Source organism: Triturus cristatus, chromosome 6 (genome assembly GCF_964204655.1).
Source record: "Triturus cristatus chromosome 6, aTriCri1.1, whole genome shotgun sequence".
NCBI lineage: Eukaryota > Metazoa > Chordata > Amphibia > Caudata > Salamandridae > Triturus > Triturus cristatus.
In genome coordinates, this window is record NC_140589.1 from 191,989,194 (window position 1) to 192,014,988 (window position 25,795).

The following is a 25,795-nucleotide window of genomic DNA, read 5'->3' on the forward strand; positions in this document are numbered from 1 at the left end:
CGCATCCTGGCCACACTGCACACCTGCCGACACCGGTGTGTCTCCAAGAGTGGCCACCACGTGCCTGTGCCAGCTCCACGCCTGAGGCCTGCGACCATGGCAGACTACTCAGACCATCACGGCCTCCGTGAGCAAGGCATGCAGTACTCCTTCCCGTTGATGCACTCCACAGGCATACACAGCGGACAAGTAGGTTGCACATTTGTAAATGAGTCTTGATTACGCAATGGCAGAGTACATATTTAAGGCAGGGCTCAATTCCCTATACTCCCTTCGATGTGGTGCCAGCAACTCCTTGCATAGCAGTCCAACCACACGTGTCTGTGGGCCCTTGCGGCCTTCTGCCTTAGGCCTACACACCGGTCCAGCAGGCCTCAGACAAATCTTTTTCAGTCCGTCCCAGCCAGGACACAGCATCGTAGCTGTGTGCACACCTGTCCTGCTCTGGTGTCTCCACCTCCGTTACCCAGGAAACCTTTCCACATGCCATTTCAACGCCATGTGTTAGTGATCCAGGTGGAGCTGGCTGCACAGCGGCTGCCACTGCCTCTGGCACACACTACGGTCGAGTCAGATACTCATTTGAAACAGACTCTTGATTTGACAATTGCAGAGTTGATATCAGTGTACAGGCCTCATTGCAGACTGCATCCCCTTCCAGCTCTAGTGTGCCAGGGGAGTCATGGGCAAGCTCCCGTTGGACTAATTTGGCATCTGAGTCCATGGCCTGGGGGTTGTCTTCATCATGTAGCTGATACTGACATGGTGGGATACAGGAGACTGTAGCATTCAACTACTACATTATGCCTGCTTCTGCTTGCTCCTGCCCTCTGCATCATTCCCTGGATGGACACCTTCCACTGTCCCCCGTAACACTCCGTGACATTCCCCTGGGACCTCAACGAGGACCCGCTCAGCTTTTGTGGCCCTGTCTCAGTGCACCACAAGTCACCGTTCCTTGAAGGTGTGCCTGAGCCTGCCGCAGTGCATCCTGTGCCACTAACTCTGTGCAGCTCAAGTCATGGACCCATGCTGTTTGTACTTTGGACTTCTGATTGTCAGATCACTGTTGTGGTTGTTGGCAGCACCAGCCAACCCCTGAGGGGTTGCTTACACTACCCTACACCCTACAGGCATCACTGGACGTGTGATCCTGGCAATAAAGATGTGTTAGAGTCGGGGATCTCTGGTTGGCGCAAGGTTGCCCTTGTGTCAAGCAGGAACCCTCTCCTCCACGTCAGGGCGCAGGATAACCCCTCGCGAATGACCCTTGCTCACCCTCTAGGTGCGTGGCGTGAGCAGCCAAGGCGATTCCTCAGGCGTTGTTGGTTAAGCACTCACAATTGTACACACAGTAAATACATTAATCCCCCCAGAAACGGACACCAGACTTGGATATATATAAAAATACGATTCTTTATGTAAAAATAAGGTATATATATCTCAACAGACTTATCACAAGACCAATAACGTTTTCGCTAGGCCACCAGGTTATGCAGTAGGCAAATGTTCTGGGTTTGTAGGTTTCCAAATGGATAGTTCGTAGTCTCTTTACTTGTAGTTCCAGTACTCACAGAGATCGGTTCCTGCGAACGGGGAAATAAGGCGTTGCGGGCCCCGAGCCCGATACTGGAACTTCTTTCGTGATGTGGAGAGTCGGCACAGGTCGGTGCGACTCTCAGCTTGGGAAGTGTTCTTGGGTCCTCAATCAGCAGGTGTGGGCACGTAGGCAGGCGCGGCCAGCGACCCTTTAGCACGGCGGTGCAGGAGGGTCTCCACAGCGGGGGCGGCGCGGCCTGAGATGTCCGGGGATAGCGAAGCGGGGTCGCAGGGCACGGTCAGTGCAGCTGGATGACCCGGCGTAGATCACAGTCGTCGGACGGCTTCCGGCGGGAGGGGTGATAGCGCGGTCAGCGCGCTCCAGTAGCAGGCGGTGACAGGGATGCAGGCGGCCTGGCCCGGGGACAGAGAGCGGCTCGGGACGGAGCGGGGCTCTCACGGGTTGGAGGCAGGCGAGCTTCTGAGTGTCACGGCCCTAGGAGGGGCGATGAGGGGCGCAGTCTCTTTTCCAGCGGGATGCACACACGGCTCGAATTGGAGGACGAGCAAGAAGCACAAAGAACCCACTGTTCCTGGGGTTCAGTTCAGGGGGCAAGCTCAGATCAAGCCCTTGGAGAATGTTCAAGCACAAAGTAGCAAAGTCTTTTCAGTAAGTCTCTTCCTCTCCTCTCTCAGCAAGGCAAGCAGCAGGCCAGCTCCTCCGGCGTCTTCTTCTCCTTCTAGTCGGGCAGAGGTTCTTTGTGGTAAACAGGATTCTGATTTCTTAGGAGCCAGGCTCCTATTTTTATACCATGATTCTTTTGTTCTTTAGCGCCAGGGGGCCTAGGCCTGGCTCAGTCCAGTTCTGGAGCACTTTGTTATTGTGACTCTGCTCTTTCCTTTCAGCAGCAGGGCAGAGACATCAGCCGCCCCACAGGGGGTGGCGCCGGCTTTGTGGTGGCAGAGCACAGGTCTATTCAAGAGTCAAGGTGTACTCCTCCCACCCATCCAGGTGTAATCTCTCTACCCACCACCTGGCAGCCAACCTGTCTCTGGGGATTCCCCCACCCTGCTCCTTACTGTTGCCAGGCAGAACACATACACACAGCAGAGGCGGACTGAGATGGTCAGGTCAGTAAATACTAACTTTCTAAAAGTAGTATTTACAAACCCAGGATATTAAAATAAACTTGACTACAAGAAGTATTTTATTATTCTGAGTTCAGGCATACCAAACTTGACACTCTACCATGCTCTCTGAGTCCACTGGGGTCACAGCGTTGGCGGGATCCCAGCAGCCCATTCTGGCCTATGGAGAGCAGGTAGCCTTCAATAGTGAAAAACGACAAGGGCTGTAATTCACTACTAAGACATGCCACACACATCAGGGTATGTCCTACCTTATGCCTACAATGCACCCTGCCCTCGGGCCTACCAGAGGGGTGGCTAATATGTAGGTAAGGGAAGGTTTAGGGACTGGCAAGTGGGGGCACTTGCGCAGTCAGCGCGACGGTCCCGGACCGCGCACAGGGTCTGCGGTGGCAGACCCTAGACACACTTTACAAGGCCGCTTCCGTGGGTGGCGCAACCAGCGCTGCAAGCCCACCAGCAGCATTGGCATTCACAAGCCCTGGCACCCCTGGTGCACTTTACTGGGGACTGACAGTGAATCCAATAAACCAATCATGGACATCAATTACAGGTACACTTTACTTAGGGAGCACTTGCACTGCGGCACGGATTAGCCGTGGCGCAGTGCCCTGAGCGGACAACACCAGCAAAACAGTCGAGGCACACCATCAAAAAGTGGAAGGGAAACTCACGCCAAGGTGCCAGGTCTAACACGTGTCCCCTCCAGCTGAAATGTGGGGAGAACTACCCTTGCCCAGGGGGTTCCTCGTCACTAAGGCGGAAATACCTGGACAGACCGTCAGCGTTGGCGTGATCTGTACCAGGACGGTGTTCCACCGTAAAGTCCATACCCTGTAGGGAGATGGACCACCTCAACAGCTTCGGGTTTTCACCCCTCATTTGCATCAACCATCTGAGGGGCCTGTGGTCCGTCTGAACCCGGAAGTGAGACCCGAACAAGTAGGGTCTTAGCTTCTTCAGCGCCCAGACCACAGCAAATGCTTCTCGCTCAATTGCACTCCACCTACTTTCCCGTGGAAGTAACCTCCTACTGATGAAGGCTACGGGTTGGTCCCAGCCCTCCTCAGTCATCTGTGAGAGAACAGCCCCCACACCATGCTCTGAAGCGTCTGTCTGGACTAGGAATTCCTTGGAGAAGTCAGGGGCCAAGAGCACGGGCGCCGTGCACATGGCAGTCTTCAGGGTGTCGAAAGCTTTTTGACAGGTGTCAGTCCAAACCACGTTCCTGGGCTGCTTCTTCGAAGTCAGCTCTGTCAAGGGGGCAACGATCGTTCCATAGCCCTTGACAAACCTCCTGTAGTACCCAGTGAGCCCCAGGAAGGCCCTCACTGCGGTCTGCGTCTTGGGGGGTTCCCAAGCCAGGATGGTCTCAATTTTGGGTTGCAAGGGTGCCACCTTGCCACTCCCCACTTGGTGTCCCAAGTACACCACGGAACCCTGCCCGATCTGGCACTTGCTTGCCTTGATCGTGAGGCCTGCTCGGCGCAGCGCCATCAACACTTCCCAGAGGTGGCGCAGGTGTTCCGGCCAGGTGGCACTGAACACTGCGATGTCATCCAGGTAGGCGGCACTGAACGCATTCAGCCCAACCAGTACCTGGTTGACCAACCTCTGAAAGGTGGCAGGGGCATTCTTCATCCCAAATGGCATGACTCGGAACTGGAAGTGCCCATCTGGTGTAGAGAATGCTGACCTCTCTTTGGCCCCATCGGTCAAGGCGATCTGCCAGTACCCAGACGTTAAATCAAACGTACTGAGGAACCGGGCAGCCCCCAGCCGATCAATGAGCTCATCAGCTCTGGGGATGGGGTGCGCGTCAGTCTTCGTGACTGAATTGAGTCCTCTGTAGTCCACACAGAACCGGAGTTCAGGTGTGGCTCCCGGCGCAGCAGCTTTGGGGACCAAGACCACGGGGCTGGACCAAGGACTGCTGGAGGACTCAACCACCCCTAGCGCAAGCATTTTGGAGACCTCCTCCTTAATGCAAGCTCTGACCCTGTCAGTTACCCTGTAAGCCTTGTGCTTCACAGGTAAGCTGTCTCCTGTGTCCACATCATGGACGCACCAATCTGTGACACCAGGAACCAGGGAGAATCGGTCGGAAAATTGTCCCAGCAAGTGGCGGCAATCTTCCTGTTGTTCGGGCGTCAGGGTGGGTGAGAGGTTAACTCCATCCACTGACCCATCTTTCTCCGAGGCCACTAAGAGGTCAGGAAGAGGCTCGGTCTCCTCTTCCATTCCATCATCAGTGGCCAGCAGCATGCCCACTTCGGTCCTCTCTAAGTGGGGCTTAAGGCGGTTAACATGTAGGACCCTTAAAGGGTTCCTGGGAGTCTGCATGTCCACCAAGTAGGTGATAGGACTTTTGCGCTCCACAACCTCAAATGGACCTGTCCACTTATCCTGAAGTGCACACGGCTCCACTGGGGCCAAGACCCACACCTTTTGTCCAGGTTGAAGCTCTACCAGAGTGGCATTCCGGTCGTACCACCGCTTCATCTCCTCCTGGCTGGCTTCCAGATTTGCCTCAGCAAGTTGCCTGAAACGCCGAGTCTGGTTTCGGAAGGCCAGCATGTAACTATATACATTCTGGGGAGGTTTCCTGGGAGATTGCTCCCAGCCTTCCTTTACCAAACTCAGAGGTCCTCTTACCGGGTGACCATACAGAAGCTCAAAGGGGCTGAATCCTAGAGACTTCTGTGGCACCTCTCGGTAAGCGAAGAGCAGGCATGGCAAGAGGACGTCCCACTTACGCCTCATCGGACCGTCCAGGCCCATGATCATGCCTTTGAGGGTTCGGTTGAATCTCTCAACCAACCCATTTCCTTGGGGATGGTAAGGAGTGGTGAACTTGTACGTTACCCCACACTCCTTCCACAGGGATTTCATATATGTGGATATGAAATTGGTCCCCCGGTCGCTCACCACCTCTAGAGGGAATCCCACTCGGGAGAAAATTCCCATCAGTGCCCGTCCCACCACGGGGGCCGTCACTGTCCTCAGAGGGATGGCTTCAGGGTACCGGGTGGCATGGTCCACCAAGACCAGGATGAACCTGTTGCCCAGGGCTGTCTTGGGGTCCAGAGGCCCCACAATGTCAATACCCACTCGTTGGAATGGCGTACCGACCACAGGGAAAGGTTGCAGAGGAGCCTTGTGCTTCCCTCCGCTCTTACCACTTGCCTGGCAAGTCTGACAGGTTCTGCAGTAGGAATCGGAATTCCTATGCATTTGGGGCCAGTAGAAGTGGGTGACAAGCCTGTCATAGGTCTTGTCCATCCCCAAATGTCCTGCTAACGGCACATCGTGAGCCAGCCCCAGTAGGAAGGTTCTGAACTTCTGGGGTACCACCAGCACACGGGCTGACCCAGGTTCAGCAGCCTTAGGCTCGGAATACAGGAGGTCACTCTCCCAGTACACGTAGTGTGTTTTGGCCTGAACACCATTGGCCTGGTCTGCAGCCTGTTGCCGCATACCTACGAGAGAAGGGCATTCTTTCTGCTCCTTGCAGAATTCCTCCCTGGAGGGACCTCCTTCTTGCTGCCAATGGGTCAGCTCAGGCAGATCTCCCAGTTCGGCAATCTGTTCCCCGGTAGGCTCCAGAGCATCCCCCTCAGGGTCTACTTCCTCCTGGGCCGTGGGAACTTCGGGGGCCGGTTTCCCGCGCCTCCTGCGCCTTCTCCCTAAGGCTGGTTCCTGGACCTCTCCCTCAGGCTCCAGGACCCTCTCAACACCCCTACTGGCTGCCATGGACCGGGTGGTCACGCACGCCCAGTCGGGTAGACCCACCATCCTCAGATGCGTGGTCTTCTCCACCTTTTCCCAAGGGGAACTCTCCAGGTCGTTCCCTAGCAGACAATCTACAGGCATGTCAGTTCTCACAGCGACTTGTAGAGTACCAGAGACCTCCCCCCACTCAAAGGGAACTTGAGCCATTGGACAACGACTCTCTACGTTGTCAGCATTGACAACCCTACAGTAGGCATTGGGTACAATCTGCTCTTGAGACACCAGGTGTTGCCTCACCGAGGTCACGCTGGCTCCTGTATCTCTAAGAGCCTCAACCTTCTTTCCATTGATGGTCACCACCTGCCCATATTTCTTAGTGTTAGAGGGCAGGTAGGTTACAGGGACCATCTCACTGTCTCCTAGCGAGACTAGGGTCATCTGCCCGGGACCCCCACCCTCCTGGACTGCTACTTCCTCCCCAAAGTTAACACTAGCTACTTGCCGGGGTGGAGCACCAGTGGGTGCGGTCTTACCAAACAGGCGACACTTAGGATCAGAGGCAATGTGACCCGGATCGCCACACTTATAACAATTGAAGGGCCCCTTTGGAACAGGTCTACCTGTCGGGGCCCCGTTCTGCTGCGGGGTTGGGGGAGGCTGAGAACCCTTCTGCTGGTTCCCTTGGGAATTACTTTGGGGGCCTTTTTGGAACCCCTTCTGTTTACCCTTGTCCCCCCCACTCTTCTGCTGGGGACCCTGCCCACCTTTGGCGGAGTCTCCCACTTGACCCTTGTGGACCCTGGTGCTGAGCCAGCGGTCCGCCTCCTCAGCAAGCTTCCTCGGGTTGGACAGCTTGCTATCTATCAGGTGCTGGCGTAGCTCAGGAAAACATTGACTGGACAAGTGCTCCCATGCAATTAAATCAAGCAGCCCTTGATAATCATTCACTTTGCTACCCTTCACCCAACCATCCAGCGCTCTGCAGAAAAAGGTCACATATTCCACATACGTACTCTCAGGGATCTTCTTGGTCTCCCTGAACCTCTGTCGATATAGCTCAGGAGTTAACCCATACCTGCTCATTAAAGCTTCCTTCATATGGGGGTATGAGGTCTGGACTTCTAGGGGTAAATCTAACAGTGTGTCACGCCCTTCAGCAAGGAACCTTCCCCACAACCCCGCTCCCCAGTCTTTCTCAGGGACCCGGTGTGAGGACATGGCCACCTCGTAGGCCCTAAACCACTGCCCTATGTCATCCTTTCTGAAATACTCCTTAACTACATCTTTGGGGATGTACACCTTGGACTCTACCTGCGCCGGTGGAGTGCTGCCACCAGAAGGAGCGGTGTCCAAACTTTTCGCCTTCAGCTCCAACTCCTTCAATCTGATATCATGATCCATTTGGCGTTGTTGTGCCTCCAGGGCCAACTTCTGCTTTTCCATTTCCATTTGTCCTGCCAACTTTGCCATCTCCATTGCATGCGCCCTGTCTGCTGCCCTGTCTGCCAGCTCCTCTGGCGACCGGACTCTGCTGGGTTCCTCAAGGTTGTCGGGTGGAACGATGTCCCCCGCATTCCGTAGGTCTCGTGACTCCTTCCAGGCTCTCAACGCCTTGGTGTACTGGGTCTTCCTCTTGCATCCAGCATGGGGGACTCTGAATTGTACACTGTAGCCTTTCAATTGCTCCATCGTGTAGCCTTCCAGTCTCTCCCAATCCACCTCATCTATTCCAGAAATCACAGAGAGTGCTCTTCCAGCGGAGTGCGAGCCAGGCATGGTTGCAGTAATGGCAGATGTCTCAACAAAGTTCAACAATTACAAACCTGTGGCTGCGTTATTTGGTCTGCTCTCACTATCTGGCGATTAATAATTCACTGTATGCAAATTACAAGTGCAAATCCGAAATCCCAACCGCTGCCAACAATGTTAGAGTCGGGGATCTCTGGTTGGCGCAAGGTTGCCCTTGTGTCAAGCAGGAACCCTCTCCTCCACGTCAGGGCGCAGGATAACCCCTCGCGAATGACCCTTGCTCACCCTCTAGGTGCGTGGCGTGAGCAGCCAAGGCGATTCCTCAGGCGTTGTTGGTTAAGCACTCACAATTGTACACACAGTAAATACATTAATCCCCCCAGAAACGGACACCAGACTTGGATATATATAAAAATACGATTCTTTATGTAAAAATAAGGTATATATATCTCAACAGACTTATCACAAGACCAATAACGTTTTCGCTAGGCCACCAGGTTATGCAGTAGGCAAATGTTCTGGGTTTGTAGGTTTCCAAATGGATAGTTCGTAGTCTCTTTACTTGTAGTTCCAGTACTCACAGAGATCGGTTCCTGCGAACGGGGAAATAAGGCGTTGCGGGCCCCGAGCCCGATACTGGAACTTCTTTCGTGATGTGGAGAGTCGGCACAGGTCGGTGCGACTCTCAGCTTGGGAAGTGTTCTTGGGTCCTCAATCAGCAGGTGTGGGCACGTAGGCAGGCGCGGCCAGCGACCCTTTAGCACGGCGGTGCAGGAGGGTCTCCACAGCGGGGGCGGCGCGGCCTGAGATGTCCGGGGATAGCGAAGCGGGGTCGCAGGGCACGGTCAGTGCAGCTGGATGACCCGGCGTAGATCACAGTCGTCGGACGGCTTCCGGCGGGAGGGGTGATAGCGCGGTCAGCGCGCTCCAGTAGCAGGCGGTGACAGGGATGCAGGCGGCCTGGCCCGGGGACAGAGAGCGGCTCGGGACGGAGCGGGGCTCTCACGGGTTGGAGGCAGGCGAGCTTCTGAGTGTCACGGCCCTAGGAGGGGCGATGAGGGGCGCAGTCTCTTTTCCAGCGGGATGCACACACGGCTCGAATTGGAGGACGAGCAAGAAGCACAAAGAACCCACTGTTCCTGGGGTTCAGTTCAGGGGGCAAGCTCAGATCAAGCCCTTGGAGAATGTTCAAGCACAAAGTAGCAAAGTCTTTTCAGTAAGTCTCTTCCTCTCCTCTCTCAGCAAGGCAAGCAGCAGGCCAGCTCCTCCGGCGTCTTCTTCTCCTTCTAGTCGGGCAGAGGTTCTTTGTGGTAAACAGGATTCTGATTTCTTAGGAGCCAGGCTCCTATTTTTATACCATGATTCTTTTGTTCTTTAGCGCCAGGGGGCCTAGGCCTGGCTCAGTCCAGTTCTGGAGCACTTTGTTATTGTGACTCTGCTCTTTCCTTTCAGCAGCAGGGCAGAGACATCAGCCGCCCCACAGGGGGTGGCGCCGGCTTTGTGGTGGCAGAGCACAGGTCTATTCAAGAGTCAAGGTGTACTCCTCCCACCCATCCAGGTGTAATCTCTCTACCCACCACCTGGCAGCCAACCTGTCTCTGGGGATTCCCCCACCCTGCTCCTTACTGTTGCCAGGCAGAACACATACACACAGCAGAGGCGGACTGAGATGGTCAGGTCAGTAAATACTAACTTTCTAAAAGTAGTATTTACAAACCCAGGATATTAAAATAAACTTGACTACAAGAAGTATTTTATTATTCTGAGTTCAGGCATACCAAACTTGACACTCTACCATGCTCTCTGAGTCCACTGGGGTCACAGCGTTGGCGGGATCCCAGCAGCCCATTCTGGCCTATGGAGAGCAGGTAGCCTTCAATAGTGAAAAACGACAAGGGCTGTAATTCACTACTAAGACATGCCACACACATCAGGGTATGTCCTACCTTATGCCTACAATGCACCCTGCCCTCGGGCCTACCAGAGGGGTGGCTAATATGTAGGTAAGGGAAGGTTTAGGGACTGGCAAGTGGGGGCACTTGCGCAGTCAGCGCGACGGTCCCGGACCGCGCACAGGGTCTGCGGTGGCAGACCCTAGACACACTTTACAAGGCCGCTTCCGTGGGTGGCGCAACCAGCGCTGCAAGCCCACCAGCAGCATTGGCATTCACAAGCCCTGGCACCCCTGGTGCACTTTACTGGGGACTGACAGTGAATCCAATAAACCAATCATGGACATCAATTACAGGTACACTTTACTTAGGGAGCACTTGCACTGCGGCACGGATTAGCCGTGGCGCAGTGCCCTGAGCGGACAACACCAGCAAAACAGTCGAGGCACACCATCAAAAAGTGGAAGGGAAACTCACGCCAAGGTGCCAGGTCTAACAAGATGCAGGGCTCACATGCCCGTACCACAAATTATCTCATTGTGTCCGTGTGATCATTATGTATTCATGTGGGCCCTGGGCCAAACCACATCACATCATGCTGTATACAGCATGTGCAACCTTGTCATCTCAGGCAGTGGTGTAGACCTTTGACATGTGGCTGTGTCGGACCCCCCTGTGAGCGTAAGTGAGTTGACCAGCATACGGTGGTATGGCATGGGGTGTGATCTTACAACACGTGGCTCTGGGCATGGTTGAGATTAGGCCTTGGGAAAGAGGCAACTGATGCGTGAGTGTCTGGTGTGGTGTCAGCGCCACCCATCATGCAATGTACGATGTTGCTTCATGGCATGCCCATGGTGTGCGGCCTCGTCCGAGGGGTACAAGAGGGTGGGCAAGCCCGCACGGGTTCCGGGGATCATACATGCCAACTGTTGTGTGTATCGCTATTTCCTCAGCATGGGCCAGAGGTCTACACTCAAGCTCAGGGCGAATTCGGCAAGGCATGTACCCTACATCTGTGTCCAGCCTGTACTTTATTTTATTTTTTTGCATATTTAGATAGCGCGAACTCGCCCCGAAGTTATTGGAGCGCTTTACATGAGCACCGTATTTACATTACACATTCAGGCACTGGGAGATTAAGTGATTTGCCCAGAATCACAGGATGTGGACACGACCTCGAGGCTCGAACCCTGGTTTCCAGCACCAAAGTCGGCAGTTTAGCCGACGGACCACATCCTCTCCCCCTTATCATAGGCTTACACGCACGTGGCCACACACCTTCAGCATACTACATCACAATGTTGTTGTCAGGCTTGTGGACATGCACAGATGGGCATGGCAATGGTGTGCCGTGGGGTGCAGGTGATGCAACCGTGCTGCGCACGCAGGTGAATAGGCTTGGGGGAGGGTGGAGCAGCAGTGAGGCTACGTACTACATATTGATACAGACTTCCGGTTTACTGCGGAGCTTACTCGCACGGAGACTAAAGCGGTCTGAGGCGCACACGCTGAAGGTCCAGGATTACGAGTTACTTAACTGGACTTCCATAATTAAGGAATAAACCATTAATGGGACAACACATCAGAAACTTCAATTGAACTTACAATTTAGCTACACAGCTACCAGCAGAACTCTTAATGGTAGGGACCGGGAGTCAACCTAATCACAGCCGGGATGGAATTAGAACCGGTGGGGGGAACGCGATAGAGTTCATCCACCTGCTCAACAGCCCTGAAGAAGTCGTTTGGGATATCACCCACGACGAAACACGTGTTGGCTGGGCAATTCTACTAAATAATAAAGAACAAAAGAATATTCAACAATACTATGCATCACAAACAGAAATTTCATTTTTTATTAATGTGCATCTAATATGTATGATAACATAGTGATGTAACAGTATCATAACATGTCAATGAATTTAGCGTGTGCATAGGATTATGGTTTTACTACACATTGATGCCACTCATGTGCAACAGGCAGTACATGTCATACAGGAATCACATAGTCACATATATCACACACCAATGACACAGTGAGCCTGCCAACACATCATGCCGAACCAACTGTTGACTCATGTCTCTGCACTGTCTCAGATGACCAGGGATATGCACTCTGTGCTTGGATGATGACACCCCTCCATGCCCCGAACACACAGTCCCAGAGGCAGTGTAATGTGGCCCACTAACGCACCAGGGGCATCGTGGAACGTTCATTTGGCATATTGCAGTCACGTTTCAGGTGCCTGGACATCACAGGTGGACGGCTCCTCTACAGGCCAGACATCATGTGCAATATGATCGTTGCATGTTGTGTGTTGCGCAACATATGTGTACGCAGCAAGGCACCATGGATACCAATCTCAGAGGCACCGGATGATGAGGATGAGGGAGGTGGACCACGCCCCACTGCAGCGGCAGCAGGAATAGCCCGCAGGGACGACATCATTAAAAATTTCTTTAGATGATCAAGTCACATTGTGACTTTCCTTGGCATTCATGGGACAGCACAGATTGACCACAGGCACGGAATTTGCAAATAAATGCCTTACAAACCTACATTCACTAAGTGCATGTCACTCATCTGTACCGGCACGTCACTCAGTCAGGTGTGAGTGCGACATGTGTTGATGGCGAGTTTGTGATGTGTTCATGGATGGTGGGTGTGTTACCTCTGTGCAGTGGTGCTGTTTTGGGTGTCATGTATTCAAACTGCCAGTCCTGTGTGTCACAGTTGGTAGGGTATCCCACTCTTCGGCGTTTCGCATGTTTCCAGGGTCAATCCATTTTGGCTGCCATTTCTGGCCTGCAGGTGATATTGTGGCTCATTGTGGGGTCAGTTATGTCCCACCTTGATGCAGGGATGCCCTTTGTGACTCAGATCCCGCAACATGTGCAACATGTATGTAAGCGGGAGTCACTGCCCCTACATTCGTCCACGCTAGCATGATTGATTGTTCATGGTCATGACACGTCTGTGTGCAGGAGGGGTTGCTTGTCCCTCTGCAATGCTGTGGGAAAATGCGAGTTCACTGCATGTTCCAAGCATGTGTCTGCATTGGCACAGTTTACATGCAGTCTGCATGTCACTGTACATTATGACTGTGTGGAGATGCCCATGTGATGCGGGACGATGGTCATTTGTTCTACGTCACAGTTGTGGGAGTGTGCTCGTACATTGTCATCTTGGTGTTTTTGTGCTCTGCTTTTAGTTTGTGTTTTTCCGCATGAGGTGCGGGAATTGCAGGCCTGTCACTGGTTATCGCTGATTTCTGTATCGCGGATGACCTCATCGCTACTTTTTTGGCATTGTTGTTTCGCATTTTTGTGGTGTGGCGATATGTTTAATGCTGTCATTTGACGCGTTATCGTGTGACTATCGCATGGTGCCACCGGATTGTGAATACCACGTTGACATGGTGTCGTTTTCCCACAATGGACTGCGATATGCAAAGATGCGCTAAGCTATATTTGTGATGGTTATCACACGTTTTTGAGAATATACCCCATAGTGCATTTGCAACTTAAACTTGGGTAGGGGAAATATGAGTTTAATGAGGCAAGAGTACGGCTGACTTATAGTGGTACTCCCGTTCTTGAAAACTCTAAATCGGGGCCTCTGACAATAGACTAATGATGTTTTTTTGTCTGCCCATAATCACAGCAAATTCAGGCTTCATGCACACCCTGAATTGGGACAGCTTGACTCTTTCTTTGGTCCTGTGAATATGTCAATCTCCGGTAGGCTGTCTCTAGAACAAGTCTTCCACTTAATCACATTCTTTTTTTAGGGTACCTTGCTGAATAATGGACCATCTTTTTGTCCATAAAATAATGAAAAAGATGAAAACCTCCATGATTTCTATAACCTTGTTTTTGTGCTCACTGGAATCTAGAGCCATAACACCTTTCGTAACCCATGCACATTACAAGCTTATAACTGAAGAATTACAGTTAAATGAAGTACAAAACTGAGGCTATCAACCAGACTGAACAAAAATGATGAAAATTTAATGAAGCAAAATTAAATTAAAACAAAGAAAATCACTTCTAGAGGTTCAAGAGATAGTTAAGGTAAAAACTGTTACCAAAAAGAACAATAAAAAAAAATCACTCAATTTTGATTGATGTAACCATTTGTGAACAATTAATCAAGATATCCTCCTGGTACATAGGTGGCAAGTGAGAGTGGCCTGTAAGAGCATCTTGCTATAATTTTATTGGGGCTGGGTCATTCAAGATTATAACCTTGTGACACTGAAAATCTAAAAGTTAACCCTTTTCTGAAGGCCCAACCAGGAGACTGTTTCTTGTGCGCAGAGACATTTTAAGGCATGGGCAAAGTGGGCTCTGGCCCCAGGCCCCAGACTTTCAGGGGGGCCCCCTTATGGAGCCAGCTATGTTCTGCAGAGAGCATTACCCTGGTGACCATGGGTAATTTTTAAACAAATTCTTTCAAATACTGTTTTACTTTAACTTATTTTTAATGTGGGTGATGTGAGAGAGTGTATAAGGGGCATTTTGAAGAGAAATGCTGTGTTTACCTTTTGTGCAACATCCATAAAAAGGTTATTTTAGCTGAAAACAGGACCTCACATATTCGAATTGGGAGGGCGTCACAGAGATTATTAGCAGTTATATTAGTGAGCTGCTGCTGTGTTAAATATTGAAAACACAAGTCACTATCCCTAAATATTAGATGTAAACACATTCGAAAACTTGGACGAGTGTGCTTCTGCGCTGTCAGTGACCTGGCTAAAGAGATCATGAAAAATCTGAAATTGGATCTTAAATTAAAAGTTGTTCTGAACAGGGGCCCCCAAAATTCGATTGGCCCAGGGCCCCCAAGATCCTTAAGATGTCCCTGCTTGTGCGGCATGTTTAAGCTCGGACACATGACTTAAAGTCTTGGTGGCCTTAATGCAGCTGTAGTAGGACCTCTGGACCTTTGGAAAGTGCTTTTTAGAAACTGACTATTCGTTAGTGGGCCTGTTAATTCCAACCTCTGTGCAAGGTGTAATGATTCTAGTGTTCTTCACTTCATAGCCTAGAAGAATTAAACCGGCTCCACAAAGACTAACTATTTATATGCTAGGAAACATTAACCACTCCTAATGCCAACAACAGATGGCAATGATACTTATGTGTACAGCCTATTGTAACAATGTTGACTTGCACAGGGATCATATTTAATTTTATTAGCACTGTAAAAAGCTGTATTACGAGTTGAAAAGACTGAACAATCATGTATTGCTGATTCTTCTTTCAGGTCCCCTTGGACGAGGAGGAGGAACACCAGAACCACTACTCAGAAGATCATAGCAAAATGAAAGTGGAGGCATAAGCGCTTCATTTAATCTGCAGACTTCTAACCTACTCAACATTTCATAATATTTTTGATAAATAGATACCATCATATTAGAGTTAATGACTGGCAGCAAAAAGTTAATGCTGTCTATTTTAAACAGAGTTTTACCATGGTAGAGGATATTGGCTAAAATATAATACATTGGTAAGGTTTACGTTACAATTGAGGTAAAATCTTGACAAATACAACTATGTTAAGGGGTGGTTATATAGTTTCACAATTTTTAAGTAAATAGTTATTTCATCTTATGATACTTATCTTACTTTGTGTTTGGCTTACAATTCTTGTCAGATGCAGATTGCTACATCCATGTCAATGAATCATTGACAATGTAAAGTGGCTGTTGGAAGGACATTTTAAAGGTGAATACAAACGTTTTGCCGAGTTCCTAATAGACATAGAAAAAATTCAATTTTCTCCTGCAATTTATGTTATAGTTTCACCTTTAAAAATGTCTTAAAAACTTGATTGCAGAAGAACATTATTAAAACAGAATCCCATTGGTAGATACGAAGTTCTGCAAAATGTACGTTTGTAGAGTGTTTTTCTTGTACAGTTTAAATGTTTCAAACCCATTAGCTTGCAGAGTTTAGAGAACAATTCACAAAGGTTGTGTAGGAAAGTCTTTGCAACTTCACACCGACCTAGTTCCTCTTATCCCCCAGATTTTGCCAGTTATGGTCAGTATTAGTTTTCTACTTGGAAGGGTCTATTATGGTCATGTTAGATTTTAATAAGTAGTTATTTTATACATTTCAAAAATGTTGTAAAAACTCCCTTCACGAACAGAACTTTCTCCATTAGAATTCTCTCACAAAAAGCTTTTGTGAGTAGAAGATTCCTCTTGCAGAGAAAGTGGGTAAAGTTGGGAAGTCAGCAAACATTGAAAAAGTTTCACATTACGAATGCCTACCGCCTATGGATGGACTTTGGCCTCGGCCTAAATCTCTATGTGGCATGCAATTTGGAAACACATTCATTTATTTTGCTTGAGATAAGCCTAGAAAAACATTTCTTCTCCTGGAAAAAGTGGGTATGCTTCTCAAGATATTTATGAGGACCAGCAATTACCAGTCTGACGTTTGCCTTTTGCACTGATGAAAGGTTAGAATGATATATCACAGAAGACCTTCGATCTAAATTGCGAAGTTAGATTAACCTCATTGAAATGCAGACACTTATTAAGGAACATCTTCCATACTGTTCCCAGTGTGACCAAGTACTAAGCAGATAATACTATTTAAGGGCAATTGCAATATAATCCTTTGGCACTTGCCACTTCCCCAGTCTCATTTGCTCATGGGCTGCCGTGCCATGGATTCTTTTTTGCAGTAGGCACTTCACTCTGCTTTGCACCAGCTTTGCCATCGTGAAAGCACAATTGAGGAACATATCACTAAATTAAGTTGTATTGTGTGCCACAAATAGGAAATATTGATAGTAATTATTGCATGTGAAGTCTCCTTTTTTCCTAATGCATTTATTGTCAAAACATGTTGTGTTTTATGTACCCATTTGGTCATGCATCTCCCACTGTATGAAACAGACTGCTAAACAGAATTCAGCTGTGGACCAAGTAGATTTTGCATGTGTTCTATCAATCTCTGAATGGAAGTGGAAAAAACTGTAGTAACTTTAGATTGGTCTAAACCGTGAAAAAAATAATTTGTTGCATCCATTCTGGTTGTAAAAGTAAAAAAAAATGTTCCTGAAGGATTTCCTAATGCTATATATTAGGAGTAACTGTCCCTTTATGTTTATTATCTTTCCGTCAGCTCTTCCACTAGAATGCTCAAATATTTTCAAATCACACTGTATTTCAATGTGAACATACCTAAATTATGTTGAGAGTTTTACTTACTTTATTTAACCATTGATTTTACATATTAAAGCATACTATTTTCTAAATAAAGACTGATTTTCACATACGCTGGGTAGTGATTCATTTTCATACCTTCTAATTTAGGGATGTAAATATTATAAAAAAAAGTTCTGATTGCTAAGGGCTGGCAAGGCAAAGTTAAAATCAACATTCATATAAAATGCATAGGTCTCCACATACCTCACTTGCCTGGTTGCCCTCTGTTTTATACTATAGTGTACTACTGTGCATGCATAGGTTTACAAATGTAAACGTAACTTAGTGGTTTGGGCCCATGGAAAGCTGCAAGTGTAGCAGATATCAATGTGTAAACAGGGAAACCTTTGTAAATTTCCAAAATGCGTAAATTTGCATGCACATGCGGTCAAAAACAATCAAGTCTTAATCTACTCAGTGAATCGGCAAAAAGAAGGGTGGCAGGGCATCAAATGCGCTAAGTTGTGTAAAGTCACAGTAACAAATAAGAATGCTCAAAGGATATAAGTCACAGCCAACCTCCGTCACAAATAACGTAGACAAAAATCCACACGTATAGCAAATAATGAATGAATATCCTGAGCAGTTAATGTCCAAAATTATTGAGAACAGTCCACAATTGCAGTCATCATGAGAGTCTTCTTTATTTCTGTTAGAAATGGGGGTCTTTAGTTGGCAGAGGTAGGTACCTGTGACCAAATAGGTACCCTTGCTTCTAGTCAGAGTAAGGGGGATCCACACTTTATTTAACCCCTGCTCACCCCCTTGGTAGCTTGGCATGAGCAGACAGGCTTATCCCAAAGGCAATGTGTAAAGTATTTGTACCAACACTTACAGTAACCGTCAGACGGCCTTCTTGTCCTCTAATGCACAGGTGCAGAATAGACATAAATTCCCAATGCCCCACTATGGCTTCCAAACAGCGCGTGGTCTACACACCGCCTGGTAGGAATCCACAGGGGGGCAAGGGGATGGGACAGAGAAAAGACAGCCACTTCTGGAAATCTGGTTCCGTTCTTGGGTCTACTATTTTTTCCTCCTTTGGTCTTCTAATTCTGTACCAGCTAGTGTCTTCTGTGGAACTGTAAAGCAACCTCTATTTAACAACTTGCTATAATCACATTTAAATATTGACTTGACATTAAATTTTAACCTTTTCTTTTAAAATGCTCTTTACTCTGCACCTACCCAATTCCTCGGTGACATGTGCCTCTCTTCTTTCTTCTGTGTATGTATTAACTGCCTTGTCTGGAACTACAATTCAGATTTTCAATTACTTTCACATCTTTGTGACACTATCTATTCCCTCTCTCCTTGCTGAGCCTTACCTACAAGGTTTACAGAAGACTCCTAGTTATTCTTCACTACTAGCTGGGTATACTTCTTCCTGTACTTTTTAATTCTTTAAGGTAGAGTGTATGAAGTGCTGAATACACGTTATGCTTCTATATACTCTATGGTGTTAAATAAGTTTTCTGAAAACTATAAGGAAAAAACATTTACTGCTAAAAATTCTATCACTTCTATCTAGTGATATCGATATTGTTGCTACCAGTATTTCCTACAAATACTATAACTAACTTGGAGTTTTCCTAAGGCTCTCCGTCAAGACTCTAGATATAACTGTCTAAATACGATTGTGCCTGAAAGATTCCTTCTGTTGCAGGACCACTAATCCCTCTCAGAAGACAACAGTAATGTCCAAAATTCAAGCTAAAGCAGCTCCAAATGCTAACAAACGAACTTCCAATTATTGCTTACTGACGGCACCACCTAGCGCTACTCCGAACTCCGAAGATAGCTCTGCTGAATAATTGAAGCGCGACGAAGCTTAGCACGATGCAGGTCCCTGACTAAACTTCGCGCCGCACCAACCGTTGAACCGTCTTCATTCTAGGCTTCAGGTGAAGTGCGCACTTCTGCGCGCGCCACACCTGGATGTTCCTGATAGCTCTCCTGCTCAGAAACATTAGACCGCTGACCACCGGCAGCCATCTTGAGCCATCTTTGATTTTTAGGAATCCGGTACAGGTAATAACCAAACTCTTTATGCAATTTATCTTTACCAAACAAAGAGCAAATTGAGCGCAATCGGACAGTGGTACTCTGCGTGGTTCTGACAGTACCCCCTCTCAAAGCAGGCTCTCTCGATTTGGGTTTGTCTGGATACTTCTTGTGAAACTCCCTAATCAGTCGAGGAGCATGCACATCAGAACTTAACTCCCATTACCGCTCTTCTGGACCATAATCCTTCCAATCAAGCAAGTAGTAGACTTGACCCCTTGTCTTTCTTGCATCCAAAATTTGCTTGACTTCAAACTCCTCTCCTCCCTCAGTCTGAATTGGCTTGGGGGGGGTTCCTGTTCTTAAACCATGAGACATCTTTTTTAACAATGACACATGAAATACTGGGTGTATTTTAAGTGTTTTAGGCAATTTTAACTGAAAGGTTAAGGAGCTTAATCTTTTTTCAATTACATATGGGCCTATGTATCGGGCTGTAGCTTCCAATTCCCTTTTAGTTTCAAGTTTCTTGTACTCAACCAAACCTGTTCTCCAACTTGGAAATCTGGTTCTTTCCTTCTCTTACAATCTGCGTATTTCTTGTAACTTTCCTTAGCCTTAATGAGATTCCTAGTTGCTAAATTATGCACTTGGGTCATATGTTCAACCAAATCTTTAACTGCGGGAACCTCCACTTCTTGGAAATTTACTGAGTGATTAGGATGCCTGCCACAGTTTAAATAGAATGGAGAGTATCCAGTGGAAACAATCTTTGCATTATTATGAGCGAACTCTGCTGCATAAAGATACTCTGGCCAATCTCCCTCTTGGTCTAGTAGGCATAATCTGAGATACTGTTCTAATTCTTGATTTGCCCTTTCAGTCTGGCCATCAGTCTCAGGGTGATAGCTAGTGGTGTACCTGGTCTCAATGTTTAGTTTTTTAGTGAAAGCTCTCCAAAAATGAGATAAAAATTGGCAGCCCCTGTCAGACACAAAAACCTTAGGTATCCCATGCAACCTCACAATAGCCTGGTTAAAAGTGTAAGCTAACTTAGCAGCTGTTGGAACCCCCTTTAAAGGGACAAAATGAGCCATCTTTGTGAAAGCGTCTACACAAACTAAAATCGTGTCATAACCCTGACTGTAAGGCAACTCAACTATCAAATCAAGTGTCACAGTATGCCAGGGGTAAGGTGGTGTGGGCATTGGTTGCAATAACCCCTTGGAGGCCTGCCTCTCTGATTTTCCCCGCGCACAGATGTCACAAGTGGTTACATACTGATATACAGCTCTGGTCATGTTGGGCCACCAAAAGCGTCTTTTAACCAGATCTTCAGTTTTCTTAATGCCTTTATGCCCAGCTAAAATATGATCATGACACTCTTTTAAGGCTCTCTGTTGCAACTCTTCTGTGGGCAAATAGCGGGCTCCATCATGGTATGGCAAATTTCCACGAACTTCTCTTCTTGGATCCTGGTCCACCCATTTCTGGATTTCTTCTGGCCCCATGGAGTCTGATATTGATTCTTCCATATCTCCCCTCAACACTACGCCAAGGATTTTCTCTTCAGCGATTATGGGCTGATCTTCAATTTCTTCTTGGACATTCTCTGTGCCTAATCGAGACAAAGCATCTGCCATTCCATTTTGTGTACCAGGTCTAAACGTAATCACAAAGTCATAATCAGCGAAATACAATGACCAACGAAGTTGTCTGGGGATCAATGTTCTAGCAGATTTAAAAAATTTCATATTTCGATGATCAGTGAAGACAGTGACCGTGTGGCGGGCACCCATTATATAATGTCTCCACTCTTTAAATGCATCCTTAATGGCCAACAATTCTTTCTCGGTGATTGTGTAATTTACTTCTGCTGAGGTTAATATCTGAGAGCGAAAGGCCACTGGATGCAGTTGTCCCCTAGTCTTGTGTCTTTGAGACAAGACTCCACCCAATGCTAAATTGGAGGCATCAGTTTCCACATAGAATGGTTCACTAGGATCCGGATGCAGTAGAATTGGGGCTGTTGTAAAATCTTTCTTCAATTTCACAAAGGCTTCTTCGGATTCCCTGGTCCAATCAAACTTAACTCCTTTCTTCAACAATTTAGTTAAGGGAATTAATTTCTTGGAAAAGTCTTGAATAAATCTTCTAGAGAAGTTTGCAAAACCTATAAAGCTTTGGACTTCTTTCACAGACTTCGGAGATTCCCAATCGGTTACTGCCTTAATCTTGTTTTTATCCATGGTGATTCCATTGGGCGAAAGCACAAAGTCTAAAAATTCTACTGTGTTCACATTAAAGGCACATTTCTCCAGTTTTACATACAAACTGTTCACTCGTAATTTTATGCAAAACTCCTTTCACATGTTCTAGGTGCTCTTCCACGGAATTTGAGTATACCAATATATCATCAATATACACTATTGTATTTTGATCAATATATTCTTTCAACACATCGTTGATAAAGTATTGAAATGCAGCGGGGGCATTACAAAGCCCATAGGGCATTACTTGGTATTCATTCAGGCAGTGTTTGGTTCTAAAGGCAGTCTTCCACTCGTCTCCTTGCCTTATTCGAACTAGGTGATAAGCACCTCTCAGGTCTAATTTTGTGTAGATTTGTGCATTTTTCACTTGATCTAGTAATACTGAGATTAAGGGCAAAGGGTAACGATTTGTGACTGTTATACGATTTATTTCCCTATAATCTATGCAAGTTCTCAAATCTCCATCTTTTTAGGAATGAAAAAAAAAGGTGATGAGACGGGGGATTGTGAAGGTCTGATGAATCCATTACTGAGATACTTCTGCAGATACTCCTTCAGATGTCGATCTTCCTTCTCAGTTAGAGCGTAAATTCTGCTACAAGGAAGATTGGAGCCCGGCTCTAATTATATTTTACAATCAAAATCTCTATGTGGAGGAAGTCTTTCAGTTTCAGTTTCACTGAAAACATCTCGAAACTCCTCATATACTGTAGGCAATTCGGTAGTTTGAATCACACAAATCGTCCTTCTTCCTTCACACAGGTGTAATGCAGGAGTTTCCACACTCCTCTGATAGTTTGGCTTATAACAATGTTCCCTGCAAAATTCTGAGTCCAACATGATGGATCATGAACTCCAGTCAATAGTCGGGTTATGCTCCGTCAGCCACGGTAGCCCCAGTATCAGTTGAAATTGTGGAGCATCTATTATGTTAAATTGCAAGTTTTCACAATGTCCTTCCTCAGTTTGCAACTCCACCACTTCAGTGTGGCTAACTATAGGACCCAAAGACAGGTTAGTTCCATCTACAGCTCGCACTGCTTCACTCCTCTCTTTCTTTATAGCTTGCAGTCCAATTTTTTCTGCAAATTTAAGATCACAAAAGTTACCTGTCGCACCAGAATCCACCATTACTGTAATTTGTTTCAAAGTGACCTCCCGAAACCTCAATGTCATCATCATGATAAGGTGAGGGGAAGAGGACTGTAGTGTATTTGCTAAAGAGTGGTCCCTTGGAGTTGTTTCCAAATTGGCACCCATCAGTCCAACTCCACTTACTGATGGTGCCGAGCGTTTTCCGGCGGCGTTTGTTTTGGCTTCTTTGTACAATTGCGCACGAAATGACCACTACCTCCGCAATATAAACACTGTTTATTTGCACGTCTTCTTTCCTTTTCTTCTTTTGAAAGAGGGCCACGGATAGCTCCAATTTGCATTGGTTCTGAACCATGCTGTGGTTCACTAGACCTGATATTCTCTGTTCTTGCTCGGTCAAACCTTGGTGTGCTAGAACGAAAATCCCTCTTTTTCTCTCCTTTCCGCTCACTGTGACGAAAATCTATTTCCAGTACCAAATCAATAAGCGCAGAGATTTCAATGGGTCTATTCGGCACTTGAGCTAGCGCATCCTTTAACTCATCCTTCAACCCCCGGTAAAATACTGCTGCTCTTTTATTCTCTGGCCATTCTGTCTCCACCACCAACTTGTTAAACTAGGCCAAGTAAGCAACCAAATCTCGATTCCCTTGCTTGATTTCCAGCAGTTCATTATCTGTGGCTTGTGAGGCTTTTCGCCGGTCAAAAATTCTGAGGAACTCCTTTTTAAATTCGTCGAGATCATATAAAATTGGATCATTTCGTATATTAGCTCCCTCTATAAGGGAGGCAGAGATAAAAAAATAATCAAGCCTAACATATTTCCGATGAGGACAAGAGAAATATGTATATCCAGCATCTCCAACTTTTTTCCGAGCCCAAACGTCCACTAATCCATGAATTCCCGCTAAAGCTTTAAGGGCCTTAAATACTCGTGGCTTCCTCCCCTGATACTTTCCCCCAAGCGTATCCTGTGTTCCTAAGTGGATGTTAAAATCTCCACAGATTATAAGTGGGGATGGCCAGGAAGCTAGCTCAAGCTCTAAATTTGCCCATAAATCGGGGTCATCCAGGTTAGAGCCATAGATTGTACATAGTGTTACCCTGCAAGGTAATACAACTATTGCCCATCTACCCCATTTATCCACTAAAGTCTGCTCAACCAAAGGCATCCGTTTAGAAGTGTGTATAGCAACACCTCTCGTAGTGGTTGTCTGCCATGAGCAGGTTACCTGCGTATATCCAGGGATGATATTTAACCCTCTCTTTTGCCATGGGATATGAGTCTCTTGTTGGCAGATAACATCTGCCCCCCACGAACAAACAACTTCTGCTGATCTATTTCTTTTGCCGCCATCATTCAACCCCCAATATTTACCGAGCTGATTCTCAGCCTACCTATCCCTGTAATTTATTTGATACCTGAATTGTGCCTTAAAACATTCCCTCATCTCTGTGTCAATCTGAATTTGACTCTCTTCCAATTTTCCTGAAATTTAACCCCCCTCCGTTCCCCTCCCCTATCAGACCACCCCCCCATTCCACCCTCCCTGTACTAGAAGGCAACAGACCTGTCAGGTCTGTAGTGGATGATTGGTGTACTCTCCCAAAAGTGATGCATGTACTTATATGTGCTTACAACCCATGTTAATCCGTATTAACCCCCGTGAACCAGCGGCCCAGTTTAATCCTGATTCTATCCTCCCTGAGGCAAATCCTCACAATTTAATGGATGAAAAACGAGAGAAAAAAGGGAAAAAAGAAATGGACAATTTATATCAACAACTTGAATTAAACTTGGGTTAAACTTTCCCCCCAGCCTCCAGGAACTCCTTTGCCTTTATTTCTGAAGTAAAAAGTCTCGTAATGTCCTTCCAGACTACTTTTAGTCAAGCGGGATTTAGAAGGAAGGCCTGTGCTCCCTTATCTTGGAAGGGCTTTATCATCTGGCGCAGGCGCCACTGACGCTCAACAGTGACATGACAATAGTCAGGTCTAGTGAAATACGAAAACCCATCTATACTAAGTTGTGCATCTGGTCTAGCCCTTTCAAAAACATTTTGTCTCAATAAATAATTTCCGAAATAGACCAAAAATGCCCTAGGCTTAGCATCAGGGCGAGCTGGTTGTCGAATGGTGAAAGGGACCCGATGTGCCCTTCGTATCTCCTGTTGCCAGTTCCAACCAACCAATAGTTGAACCATATAAGTGCGTGGGTTGGACCCCTCCTTTCCCTCCGGAACGCCCAGGAATCTCAAGTTGTTCCTTCGCTGGTAGTTCTCACTCTCCTCCAGCTTCCACTGAATATCCACAATTCGAGCCTCATGGGCTTCCACTTGACCCTTTGAGCTAGCTACCTCTGACTCCAACAAATCCGTCCGAGACTCGATATCGGTCATCCGGTCACTTATATCTTTACAAGTCTTTGCTACTTTCCTAATTGCCCCTTGCAATTTACGAGAGGCATTCTGCGATCTCTTGCTTTCCATCCGAGATTCCTCACGGTGTGCGACCACGCACTGCAGGATTGATTCTAAGGTTGGAGGGGCCGGAGTAGGCCCATCATGCGGGACATTATTGGTAACACCCATCAATTGGTCTCCGAGTGCATAATCCCATCTAAGGGCCCCCTGCTTTTGCCTGTCGGGTCTCTTTATACTAAGGTTCATTGATCAAACGGTTGCTGCAGAACCAGAGGCTGCCATATCCTTATCTTGTATGGCCATCTCGTCACTTGACAACGTATCCCCTCCTGAATCTGAACCAAAACCTGACCATGTTGTATCTGATAATGAAAAAAAATCATTTGCCTCTGAGTCTATGTCTTTATCCCGATCCCGCAGCGGAGTTCTAAGGGCCCTAGAGCTCCCCTTGTGTTTTGAAACCCCAGCGGGCGACTGACGGGGCATGCTCTGATCCACTTCCCCTATTAAATCGTTCTGATCCCCTTTAAGCCCTGCTTTACCATCATACAATTTGGTATTAGGTTTTTACCCCTCTTTTAGAGGAGCCATCAGATTTTCCTGCCCGTTTTCCTGAGCCTGGTCGGGTTCGAAATCCTGTATATCTGGCACTGTTCAGTGTTCTAATTCGTAGCTGTTACCAGAGGCGATTGCCCTACCCGGGGGGCCAT

General features: G+C 47.4%; 1 protein-coding gene across 1 annotated transcript in view; it reads left to right on the forward strand.

Moving 5' to 3' along the window:
• The window catches only part of RHAG (Rh associated glycoprotein), a 132,955-nt gene extending 115,595 nt beyond the window's left edge, over positions 1-17,360 (forward strand). Inside the window, exon 10 of the mRNA XM_085610494.1 lies at positions 15,334-17,360. Coding sequence (XP_085466620.1) covers positions 15,334-15,408 — 75 coding nt within the window. The 3' untranslated portion in view covers positions 15,409-17,360. The remainder of the gene's footprint in view (positions 1-15,333) is intronic.
• Positions 17,361-25,795: the final 8,435 nt, after the last annotated feature.